The sequence below is a fragment of the Charadrius vociferus genome, unplaced genomic scaffold (assembly GCF_000708025.1).
Source record: "Charadrius vociferus isolate BGI_N301 unplaced genomic scaffold, ASM70802v2 scaffold46, whole genome shotgun sequence".
NCBI lineage: Eukaryota > Metazoa > Chordata > Aves > Charadriiformes > Charadriidae > Charadrius > Charadrius vociferus.
In genome coordinates this window covers 1862830-1876238 of record NW_009648710.1, presented here as the reverse complement: position 1 = coordinate 1876238, position 13409 = coordinate 1862830, and the positions used below count along the sequence as shown (strand labels likewise).

Below are 13409 nucleotides of genomic sequence, written 5' to 3'. Positions count from 1 at the left end.
TGTTAATGCAAGTTACTTCATAACTCTGATTGAACACTTGATAGCTCTTTTAATGCTCCAAAGAAATTGGCCCAGGTTATTACCTGTGTTATAATCTATAAAAATTAGAAAAGAAGGAAAAAAGACTTCAATTGCATCATGTGGGGGTGGATTCCCCGTATCTGGAAAATACCAGGTATTTCAAATACCCCCTAATGTCATTGTATTAAGTAAATCAGATTCTGCATGTTCATTAGAATTCATAAATAATCCATATTTTAACTGGACTTTGCACAAGTTGGAAAGCTATCTCTAGCTCTTGGCTTCTTCTAAAATTAACATACTTAAAAGAAAAGCCAACAGATTTGCAACTAATAAGTCTCAGTGAATTATAAAGAGTCAGGATCCTCTGCATACATCTATGCATGCTACCATATATGGCGATGTTCTTCTCAATACTAGCTGTTCCACAAAAATGTAATGATAACAAATTCAAAACAAATACCTTTTAGGGACTAGCGTGTCAATTGCAAATGAGATAATAAAAATCATTGTTTACATCTAAGTGAATATAGCCAGAGGAGTATCATGTACTAAACTATACCGACTACTTAATCAAGCCCTTTGCTCTCTGGAGGTTCATCGTTTTACCCTCTGTGCTAGTGGCTAGAGGGAACTGTGAACTTTGGGAGTTCAGCAAGTCAGTCTATGCAAGGCGTCTTGTTGCAAGCTGCAAAGCTTTGAGTGAAAGAGAAGGTGGGCTTGTTTTCAAACAAGTGCATTTTAGAAAAGATTTTGAGAGTTACGTATTAGGTAATCAAGACAAAGCTTCCGATTTCCCTTACATTTAAAATATCTCATATTGCTTCTTAATTATGCACACACATACACCTCTCAAATACCTATCAACATTTATATATGTGTACATAGACACATACATATCTGTGTGTGTGACTGAAGCCACTGAACTGCTGGGATGACACTGAAGCTGCTTTCTATGCTGCCATCTACTGTCGTCTTAATTTACTCACAGTATTTGGTTAAAGCTAGAAGCTTGTTGCTCCATTTTCCCTTTAAAAAAAGGCATGTTACGTTTGAAATTACTTAAATTAGTGTAGTTCAGTGGATTATCAGATTAGTTTCACTTAAACTTTATTGCTATCGTATTAAAAACACACACATAGAATGCTAAGGATTTTTTGTAAAAATGTTTCCATTTCTTCTTCTAATTTTTAAGCATTTTTCCTGTTTAAAGTACAAGTAACTGACAAGCTAATTATTTTATTTGGTTATACTTTCTTTAAACAGCATAGCAAGTGTGCTAAGTTCCTTTATTAGCACTGAAAAAGTAGAAATATTTAAAGAAGATCAGCTGCTCAGGCTACCAGGCTTCTTCTTCACTGAATGCACGTGATGCTTAATTGCGGTGGGTACCTGCTGCCATCCGGCAGCGCACAGCACCTTGTGGGCTGCGCTGCCGCTACCTCAGAGGCATAACTCCTGCTCTGCAGGCAGGGTCTGTAAGGCTCAATTTGGCAATAGCAGTGTTAGAAGTGACTAAGGAACAAGCTAGAACACCTGTGCGTGCTTTCAAATGTGCACGGTCTCTCTTGTATTTTAAATGGAACCCAATCAGTAATACACAAATGAGGATAAAGCGTTTGAGCGTGTCTGATAGGTCTGTTCCTATTTCTAATTTGTACGCTACCTGCAGGTTAATTCACTGAATGTGTTTGCAAAGTAGCGTAACGGTTAGCTTGCCAAACTGCTCCATCCCAAAGTGCGGCCAGCCCCCAACCCCGTCCCCAGCAGGGATCCCCGGCCCCGGCAGTACTCACAGGTGTCCAATTAGGGGAGCAGAGAGTGAATTGGAGAGTCTGGAACCTGTACAGCCACCAGCCGGGACAGTCCAAGTCCTCGCTGCCTTTGCAGCCTCCCTATATAGAGGAGGAGAATCTTGTCAATGGGGAGGGGCCCTGGAAACCACGTCCTGCTGGAAAATCCTCTCGGTACCTGGGTTAAAAAAGACAGCCTTGAGCCAAGGACCTCATTCCCAGGAGGGCCTGCCCCCAGGCTGCTGCCCCTGGCCCGAGCCGCCCTTTAGAGGTTCTGGCTTTCAGAAAGGCATGAAAAGGGTGCCCCTAACTCGAAATGGGTGCCCCTAACTCACAAGTTTGGAGGTTTTGCTTTTTCCTAGGGTGAAACTTTGGCCAAGCAAATGGACCTTTAACTCCTTCCTGCCTTGGCAGCATCCTCGCCCCATGTGGCCCCCTGCCTAGAAGAAGGACAAAGGGCAGGTCATGGTCCCGCATGGTACAGGAGTTTTTCTCGCCCACCGTCAGTGCATTTTCTTGGAGCTAAGATAAGTCCCTGAGCTCAGGGCTTTCCTGGGAGAGGAGGGTTTTTCCTAACACAGCAGGGGCGCGTGGGTGGAGGTTGCTCTGGGTCTTCATGTGTTTATGTGACATTTGGAGCCTGGGGTTGGTTTAAGCCTCCTTTGCCCCTGGGGAACAAGAGGGTTGTTTCCCACCTCCCCAGCGGATTTGCCAAAGTTTCTTTTGTGATCTGGTGCACAGCTCAGTTCCTGAGAAAGAACTGTAAATACTTTTTCATATATAAGAAATACCTCCCTCTGTCCATAAAAGGAAGAAGAGAAGTGATAAATAGCTGAGGGGGAACAGTCCCCGGGATGCAGTGGAAAGAACGGGCAGCAGGCACCGTGCGCTGGGGGGGAGAGGAGGACAGGGTGCTGGGAGCCAGACCTGCAGGGGTTAGGGAGTGATCTGGTCCTCATCAAACCTCCCTCACACCCCCCAAACCTTCAGTCCCCAGCTGTCCCCCCTCCTTCCCCCGCTAGTAGCCAACGGCCTTGTGCAGTAGGACCTGTGGATGGAGACATCCCAAAAAGGGAAAGCTAGGATCCTCTAGGAATTCCCATCAACGTGCCAAATACAAAATACCGAAACAACCCCCTCTCAGCAACAGACTAAATATGGTGTATACCCAAAGGATCAGAGCACAGTCCTGGGTGAAATAATTTCTCCTGACATCAACAGCCCTGTCGTCTCTGGAAAATAAACCCTCCTGGGGAAGATGGATGAGGCTCATATTGGTCTCGGCATCCTAAAAAAAATACCTATGTGGGGAGGCTGGGCTGAAGATCTCTGCTGTCACTTCATCGGATCTGTAGCCCCTTCTTCTAGCTCTGGCCAGGATGAAGAAGTTTGGGTAAACAGGAGAGAAAGGAAGAGCATTGGGGTTTCTTCCCTGCAGCACTTCAGAAATACAGGGTACAGACTCATGTTCAGGCCTTAGCTGGAGAAGACGAGATTTGTGAACACAGTGGCGTGGTCCTAGCAGTTGCAGCCCATCCTTCCAGACGGAGGGTCAGTGTCCGCCGAGCGGGGCTGCCGCACAGCCATGCAAAGCCCTCCCAGGACCTGAAAGGCAGTGGTGTCATATCAGACTCGTGCACGTGTGACTGTGTTGGAGCAAAGCCAGGGAAAATGATCGCCAGGACATAAATCCAAGAAACTTTCCCTTGTTAGCAGAAAGTTCCTCACCAGGGTAGTTCACTCTATTTTTTTTTTTCCCCGCAGTTTCTTGGTTACAAACTTAGCTTTTAAATACGAACATAACGCATATAAAGTAATGCAATGCAAGGGGATCCTCTGAAAAATATGATCATTTTAACATTCCTCAAAGTTATCCTAAGAAGTTCCTTTTAAACCCATGCAGCTGGTTCAGAAAACCAGACACATTTTTAATAGTAGCTTAAAAAGGAGTGGAAATTATTCCGGCTGGTTTGCAAACCGCTGCATGTGCACACTCAGGCTTGCTGCCCGAGTAGCGTGTTTAACAGAGGCAGTGGTGGAGGGTGATATATGATGTGACATTAAATGGAGCTGGAAAGTCTAAAAAATACTACTGCTGGGACTGAAACAGTTGCACTCTCGAGCTGTGTGGGGTAGGAACTGATAAGCGTAACGTGGCTTCCAACCTCCACTTAAAAGTTAATGTAAGCTTATACTAGTATAATAGCCTGGTTGGAGTTTCCTAAATGTTGTGGTATTTTTTTAAACCAAAGTTGCCTCAAAATGGAAGCTGTGGATTCCCAGTGGACGATGCCTTTGTGACAACAAATAAGCTTTATTTAACCCCCCTGATTTGTTTATTTGTTTTAATTACTTTTCTAGAAAAAATAAAGTATTGAGCAGCCTGCCCTTAAAATATCTCCTTGCCGAATTTGCACTGTAAATATTGTACTTGGAAAAAGTAAAAAAAGAGGACTCGGGGAGGAAAGAAATGAACTTTCAGCTGCCTTACTACGGTGTAACCTGAATGCAGTGGAGGCAAAAAAGAAAAGTGCGGATGGTGATGTTAGTTTGTTAAATAATGTGTGTCAGGTAAGCAATTTCTTTTTTTTTTTTTTTGCTTAAAAATGTTTTTACCTAAGTTTACCAACTGTGTTTCCCTCAGCTGACATACCTAATTGGAACTGGCAGGGGTACCGATGGGTAACCCTCTGTGTTGAGCTCTGCTCTTGTAACAGGAGGGACAGTCTGTGTCCAAACTAGAACAATTAATCATGAGAGTAGTCTGACGAGGTGAAATAGTCACCAACTGCTTAATGTTAAGCTGTGTGATTAATGCTGGCTGCAGGTCAAGTGGAGTATGTGAAGCACACAGGTCAGTTCTGAATCAGCTGGACACCAGCTGCTCCTGAAAGGCTGTCTTTGCAAGTGTGAACAAATATTTTGCAGTTTCTTTTCCTAAAGGTAATCACCCAATGATAATCACTCCTCCGGAAAACTGATCAACTGACGCCGAGATTCAGCTTGATACAAAGGGCGCTCAGGAAGGAAACCGTAACCGACTCCTTGGAGCGTGTTGATAAACCCTAGAAAAAAAATCCCCCAATGCATGACAGAAACTAATACCTCTGAAAAAGCACTGATGCTGTAGAGTCTATAAACATAGTTTCCTCTGACTCTAAGGGAGAGCAAAAATTTGGTTTTAAAGATTTTTTTTTTTTTTAAACTTGTGGATTTAAGTTCTTCCAAAGTGCTTTCCAGATCTGATATCCACGCCAAACTGGCTCCTTGTCACCTTCACTTGTGATATCACACTTAGACAAAGAACAGCCTCTTTTAACGTAATTCCCTCCATAACAGTCTCAGTTTCAGCATTCTATCGCCAATAAAATTCAGAAATGCATTTTTCTCATTAAAACCCCCAAACTTCTACATGCTTTTATCTTTTCTTTTTTCATTTTCTGATGTCAGTAAAAAGAATAAGGGCAGTTAATGCAAGACATCACAGTCCGTAATTAAGCTAGATGGAGCTGCTTAAATTATTTGAGAAAATAATTTTTGTGCATGCTCACCTTGGTGGTGATTTTGTCTAAAATCTGAACCTGTGACTCTAGGATTGTGAATTTTCATCTAAATACTGACCTCGCTTAGCTTAAAATTTTAAGGAATTATTTTTTTTAGAAGTGCAGCCATATAGCACAGGCTTTGCAATTCCTCTCCCTCCGTTAACAAGCAAGGCAGCCTGGCATTCACAGGACTCGCTACACTTCTCTCGTATTTTATGTACTGTCAGGATAAATACTAGACCATTAATAATGGGCTTAGACCAGTATATTTTCATAGACATCTCAAAGCTTTGTTGTACAAATAAATATCACTGGAAATACACTTTAATTTGATTTTAATTTTCTTGTATGATGACTATCCTTTGAAACAAGAGATTGTTCCAAAACCCCCAATCTGTACTGTGAGGGCATTGGGGAATTAGATGAAACGCATGTTGCACCGAGAGCAAACGGGCCAGATCCCACCCACACTCCCCGTGCAAGATCCTGGCACAGGGCTGAAGCGGCAGTCCCCAAAGAAAATACTTCTGAGGTTCCCTCTGTCTGAAACAGATTTCTCCTCTGGTTTCAGATATACACTTTTACCTGGAAGCTCGGTGAAGCATGCCCTTGTCACAGCCTCTGCTTTCATGGCTGTGGAGACCACGAGCCTGCTGACCTGTGTGCTCGGGGAGAGCTCAAGGACTAAACTTCCCTCTGCCCTCTTCCACCGGGACAGAAATTGTATTTTATTTCTATCACTAAAAATCTATTTCCCAAGGAGATCTGTGGCACCCGGGCAGCTTCTGTATGATCTGTAATGGGAAGACAGAAAGCAGATGTAATGGTTTTGGTTGCACTGGAAGGTTTGCATAGCATGAAAGGTTAGAGCTGCTGTTTCCCAGAGCCTTGTTCCTTGCCCTTGAAAAGACAATTCAGATTCCAAATGTACGTAACAATTTGACCTACTGGTTTATGGAGAAACAGGGTCTAGCATTTAACCTCTGGAAAACCAAAGTAAAAAATTCAGGGATTTTTGTGTCCAGAGCAATCACAGCTGCATTGTTCAAAAGCTCATTTTTGTAACTTTCCACTTTTTCAGATCATTCCAGAATTAAGGTAATTTGCAAATAATGGCTTCGAAGACCATTTTCCTACTATATTTTTAGACAGAGAAATTGAGAGAGATCAGTGATTGTGAATATTGGCATTGATGTGGCAGGAAAGACCCTGGTAACAAGGCAGAATCCCATGGCGGTAGTTTTTACACGGATGGTTCTTCAGCCAAGTAGTTGAACCTGAAGGTGGTGGTAGCATAGAGCAGTGAGGGCATACAGAGATAAATTTGCTTGCTTGGTCAATTATAATTGATGAAAATCTACAAAAGACTTAAAGATGGATTTGATTGAGGTATGTTTGCAAACACATGTCCTCCCCTCCTGGAAACAGTCCCGAGATACTTATAAATCAGCAAATGGGGAGCTGGCAGCATTGCCAGTCACACGAAGGGGATGAGCTCACTGCTGAGGCTTCAAATGGATAAATACAACTAACCCCTTCAACCCATAACTGTTCTCTGCAATATCACATTAAAGTAGCAGCTAGGCTGCTTATCAAAATAAAAAAAACCCACCTGTAATACTAACTGGGTCAAATCAAGATTAAGGCAAAACTTTGCAGTCTGTACAACTCGGAGTCCTTTCATTTAAATTCACAAACTTTATGTTCTCTTCCTCTCTTTTTTTCCCCACTTACGGAACCATTTATCTATGATTTTTAAGAATGCAACCCTAAAAATTTATTTATACAAAACTCCTCTCAGTACCGCTGCAAACATTAACATCTATACATTTTGTTAAAACGAGCAGAGAAAAATAGCTAACCTGTTATTTTTTGATGTACCCCTGTAAGTTTCGCTTTTAAAATACATTACCATTTCAAAACATGTAAATACTTTGGCTAAAAAAAGTTCTGGGAATCAGTAATCTATTCCCAACTTTATTTTTAGCTTTGCCTGACTTTGAGTTTCATGTCATTTGGGCAAAAAACAGAAGTTCCTCCCCTCCCATATACCCTGTGTTACACCGTACAATTTTTAGCAACTCCAGATGGAAAAGACTTACCCTCATTTGTTTGTTGGCATGAAGATAAATATAGTCCTGATTTCCAGAGAATTAAAAACAACTATTCCTCTAAAGCACTTCAATTTTCTATTAAAATTTATTTTCCCATACTTAGCCAAAAGTAGCAGGTTCTTCTTGAGGAAGAATGATAAAAATACTTAGTGTGAATAATTTCAAAATACCACACAGAATAAAGGTGAAAAATTTTATTAAAAAAACACAGGAAAGACACACAAAGATGTAACATACTAAGGAAAGTGCAGAAATGGTAAGTTATCTGATAAATTTTTATGAAGTAAACCCAGTATTTTTAGGCCCAATTCTAGCCACAGGCTTTGCTAATCTGACTTCATATATGGTTTTCCTTCTTTCAGCACTAGAGGAAGAGATCCTTTGCTAACAGTTTTTTCTTTGACAGTAAGTATGACCCTGTCTCATGGGCAGATCTAACAAGCTGAAATGGTCCCACTGGACATAATGAGGAAATTTATACAAAGAAGAATTTCCTAAATGAACTCTTACAGAACTCTACATGAAAAATTAGCATATGACAGGTATCATCTGTTTATACTTTGTAAAACAAGGGGCTCTCCGAAGCTTGTGCCAGCCATCCTTCCTGGTTCTGGAATTCTATCTGAAAATGAAACACAGACGTAAATATTCTCACACATCTGGAGATCCAAAGGTATAAGCGTTATATTTCTACTATTATCAACTTTGATACAGAATATCATCATAGGAAACTTGGGCAATTTTACAAATATATTTTTCCATGCAACTGTATGAGGTAAGAGCTTGCATTACTAAAGATTAGATTGCAGACAACTTCAAGTCAGTTCTAGTGAATGAATTAACAGAAAGCACCAGATTCCACCTGTTGTATCAGGATTCCCAGTCTGTATACCAGTTTATTGGAATATTCATTCAAATAAGTAAACAAGATAATTTCTAACATGAAAAGGAAGTTAGATGTTAAATATGAGACTTGGAGGGTTGAGTTTATTAATGGACTTGATTACTTTAATATGCAGCCTAATTAAAATAGCTAGATAATTAGTATTTTAAACCCACTGCCTTTATATCTCCACTGACATATTCCACAAAGACGTGCAGAAAATAATTTCAGACGATAGTTACTTAAAGATTAAAAGCTTAAAGCCATTATATTTTTGTTTATTTCAAAAAGCAATGTGCAGTCATATCTTATGACTAATCCTGAGTTTTGCAACTAACTCTAAACAATTAAATCCCCATGTGAAATTATACTGGAGTCAACAGGGCAAGATGACCCTGCCAGACTCAATTTCAGAACTGAGGTACAAAGTTACACTTTAAAAACAATTCTTCTATACACTGAGTTTGTTTTAAAAATGGAGAAATTTCTGATAGGAATAATTATTTTCTAACAACGATAATTTATAGCAGTTTTGGCATTGAAATTTTATTTCTTCAGCCCCCCCTTCTGGCAGAAGGGAAATACCATTGGCTGAATTAATTAACTGTTAAGAAAAGGTGTCTAGTACTTCTCTTACTTTTTAGATGTCAATAATATTGCAGGCCTCGTAATTTTAAAATTTTTGGATAGAAAAGAAATGGTTTATAGTACTAAATTCTCACAGTAGAAAGTGAATGTGCCAAGCAGACTCTTTGAAGGAAAAAACTGACCAATGATCCCTTTCATTCTGTAGCTTAGGTGGTATTAATTGTAACCAGTCAAAAAGCAGACCAGAAAGGGAAAAAAAGATGTAACAGCATTCTACCACAGGGCAATGAACTCTGACCTTAAGCTTCTGCAGTCAATGGGATGTGAATTATGTCCTCAGACAAGGCTTATGCCCATATACAGAACTGACAGCTAAAGAGTTAATAACTTCCTATGGAAATTAGGTAAGCTAGAACAGATGAGAAACAGAGATACACTACTTGATACATTTTACTGAGAATTTGGGTTAAATTCTTGTATTAAATTGCCAATGTAATAAGACTGATTGTCGTGGTTTGGCCTCAGCCAGCAACAAAGAACCACGCAGCCGCTCGCACAACTTCCACAGTCGTGGAAAAAGAAAATGACAGGGCCAAACTCGTGGGTTAAAAGAGTGCAATTTAACAGAACAGCAAAAGGAAAAGACAAAAACGCGATTACAGTACCGCCGCGAAGCGCACCGACCGGACCCGCACCGCCGCAGCCCACCCCCGAGTGGCGACTCCTCTCCTTGCCCCGGCTAGCTCTTCTTATAGCTCGGGCATGGGTCACGTGGTATGGAATCCCTGCCCCCTGCCGGCTCCTGGGGAGATTAACCCCATCCCTGCCGGAACCAGGACACTGATCCATTACAGATTTGTAATAGTATAAGGGAGTACAATTTGGCCAGTTTAACTTTTAGGGAAATGGTAAAGTGATTTAGTGGATGATATCCTGAGAATCAAGATATTAATATTAATATTTTCTGGTCTTTACCAGCAGCTGCAGAGCAGTAAATCTCTGTTTCCAAAAGCATAAATGGCATAAATATCTATTCCACCATCTACAAATTAGAATAGCACAGCTGTCCGATTTAAATGAGTTTTCTGGATTTAACAGTCTTAATAGAAAAAAACCTAAACAATTATGTTTTATCCCCTTCCCTCCAGTAACTAACAAGTAGCTACAGGTAACGGGAGCTTCACAGTACCCTCCACTGTTGAGAGATTATATCAATTTGGCTGTCTGCAATATTTAAAAATGTCCGCTTTATAAATAAAATACATTCCCATATAAGAAAGTTCTACTACTGACACATTTGAAGTCAAGCAGTTCTAAAGGCAATCAGATTTGTATGCTGTACAGGCTGTCCCATTAGCATACCGGCACAGAGACGCAGGCCTGAGAGTTGGTGTAAGTTGGTCACTTGTTTAAACAAAGGCATGTATATGGGTTGTGTTAGAAATCATGGGTGGGTCTTTCTTGGGTTGGAAATAGTAGGACCTTTCTTAAATGAATACATGAGCACCAGGTATGGTCAGGTCACACAGCTTAATGGTGTTTTTGAGGTATAAACACCGTTCTGCTGAAGAATTTTTCTTACAAAAAAGGCGTCAGCTCAAAGCATTCCTTGCACAGTGAAGGAAGTATGCTGTGTCCATCTGCATGTTTATACTCTTACAAGCATATGTATCACATAGAAAATCTAGTCACAAACAAAACTTCTGCAAAAAGGACCAACGCACCCACCTTTTTGATTTCTCTCAGTAGTTGGTTTGCCAAGGTTCTGCTTTGGATAATTCAGCAAAGACACTTTTGGAAGGGTATTCTGGGTACTTTCTTCTTTACCACCATGTAAGAAATGAGAGATAATTCCATACAAGAGAGGTCTGCTTAAGACAGAAATGACAAAAGCAATCTATGAAATACTGAGCATTAAAAACCACCCTTTCCTCCAACTTCTGAGAACTTAATGTTTACTTCTAGAATATGTACAGATGTCTTTAGAGTAATTACTTAAATACGTTATGCCACGTGTCATTATATAAATAAGCACAGACCTAAGCCCACCCTAAACACCAATGCTCTCCTAAACACCTCACACTGAGACACTCTCAGCTAAGCTCCAGATCCCCTCAGGTGAAGAACTGGCGCATGCTTAGCACAAGAACACAGATCTACATTCTCACTCCTGCAGTACGAAGGATCAGATTTTTGGCAGGCTGCACATCCCAAACTTGACTCTTCCTAAGCACCTGACAGATTCTGACAGCACAAGCTACAGAGAACACTGAACGTGTTTAAACCTGCTTCACTGTCTTAGCTCATTAATGCAGTCACATCGGAGCACTGTGAATTTATATCTAATTTCAGAGTACAATAATCTTTTTATTGCTCTACAAAGCAACTCATTGATATGCAAAATGTATCTGTCTTCTGACTGTATGGAAGACTGTACTGGTAAGAGACTTGTGTTTTGGTGTGCAAGTATACTATCTGGAGAATGCTGTAGAGCTGGCAGAAGGGAATGTGACTTTTGAGTATGTTTGAAAATGGCCCTATATGTTTGACATTATGAGTCTGAATCCAGCATGTCAGAGCAGCCATGTGATCTAGTCACATTTCAATTGGTGAGAACACTTATAAGCGATTTATAGTAACAGTAAAGAGAAAAATATATGCAGAACAGAATATACTGTGCATTCCAAAATCACTCCTTACACTGATTTTCCATTTGTGTCTTCAACTATGTTCAGCTCTTTGGCAAGAAACTGTCTATCCAAGGGCACTTCAGGCTGGCCAGATTCTGGAAAAGAGATTTCCCCAAAATTCTTAAGATTGGTAAGAAAAACATCACCAATTAACTTTTAAACTACTCAGGAGACTTCAAAAGAGAATGAGAGCACACACATTGACAATTAATATCTAACAGTATATTGTAACTCCAGGGAACTCATTCAAACATTAGTGCTTCGTACTCTTATAATCTACAATAGCATATTACAATTTTTATCTTCACTCTAAAGGCATCTAAGAAAAATATTAAAGAAGTCTTACAATATAAAGATAAATTAGTCAGGCAAACAACTCTTTCTCTAAAGAAGTACTGTTATCAAACAGATTCCATACATTAACTATTGTACAGACTGTCTCCATTCCTTCTTGTTGAGATGAACACTTGTACCTGTAATTTTAATAGCGAAATATATCAAATTATTAAATAGCAAAATGTAATTACTGTATTTAAGCACAACTACAGAACTTCAAATACAAGTCAGCAATAGCTGCAAAAATAAGTAAGTGCTGTACCATATAAATTACAGCTACTATTTAGATATTGTAGTCTAATCAGCTCTCAAATACTGGTATTTTAGCACAGCCAGTAACAATAGCACTTAACTGCAGTTGTTAAAAAATATGGACTTTGCTTGAATTGCCAGAATAGCCATAATTCAGACTATCAGCTACTTTATGTATGTATTACTTTAAATTATTCCTCAAAGAAATTTTGTTCATTTGTAGGATTTTTATTTTTTTCTTTTACCCAAATGCCAGTGAGGACAAAAATGTGATATATGCTTTAAAAATATTATTAGCCATTTTCCAAAACAAAAGCAGACATTTCAAGAAAGGTATTTTGATTTTGCAGGCTGCTATCAAGTTTTCTTATTCTTGCATTAACTGCTCTGTCAAAGCATTTACCTCAGGGATAAGGAGCAAAGGGTAAGTTTTCTTGAAAACTAATGGTATGATGTGGCTTAATGCTGCAAGTAAAACTATGGAGAGACCATTCGTATCTTACTTATTTCCAGGGGAAGACAAGATTGTCCCACTTTTTGATTGCATAGTATCAGTGGAATTACTCAACCAAACTGTAAATGTCTATTAATACAATGATGACAACAAAAATTCAGCCCCAATACCTGCAGTTAAAACAGATGCTGCGTATTTATATTTATTATATTCCAGGTATTCACGAATTAGTTCGTTGATTAAGAGATTTTCATGAGACAGCGGTGGCCGTGGTTCACTTTGGTCATCCAGTGCATTAAAAACTTCAGCTCTGATCCTTGCTTTTATTTGTCCAAGAGCACCTCTTTTTTCCAACGTGTCCCTTAAAACTATTACCATAAAAGGATCTGTTAATATAAAGTCAAACGTATTCAAGCAGCATTTATCATCCACAAGATAAACACAGTTTCGACATATTCACAGTGAAATAAAATAAAGACACCCGCACCTGTGCATATGCCAGTAGGTAACATCACGAGGAACGTTATAGATTAAACGTTCAGCCTCCAAAGAAGTCACAATTATTATGTTTTAGCAGTAAACACACACTCTAGCCATTTCAGAGGTGGGACGTTACTGGACCGAGATGTTTTTAACACGTGAAAAACAGACCAGGGTAAACGATAGGGGCGAAGTGCTCGTATGGAAGTTTGGGGACGTTCCTCCTGCGGCTCCCCGCCGGGCGGTGTGAGGA

The 13409-nt window shown here is 39.9% G+C and overlaps 1 protein-coding gene across 1 annotated transcript in view; it reads right to left on the bottom strand.

Annotated features, from left to right (window-relative positions):
* Positions 1 to 7983: 7983 nt before the first annotated feature.
* The window catches only part of FOPNL (FGFR1OP N-terminal like), a 6640-nt gene continuing 1214 nt past the window's right edge, over positions 7984 to 13409 (bottom strand). The window contains exons 2-5 of the mRNA XM_009886612.1: positions 12847 to 13062; positions 11645 to 11729; positions 10673 to 10812; positions 7984 to 8095 (exon numbers count right to left, since the gene is read on the bottom strand). Of these exons, the coding sequence (XP_009884914.1) occupies positions 8019 to 8095; positions 10673 to 10812; positions 11645 to 11729; positions 12847 to 13062 (518 nt within the window). The 3' untranslated portion in view covers positions 7984 to 8018. The remainder of the gene's footprint in view (positions 8096 to 10672; positions 10813 to 11644; positions 11730 to 12846; positions 13063 to 13409) is intronic.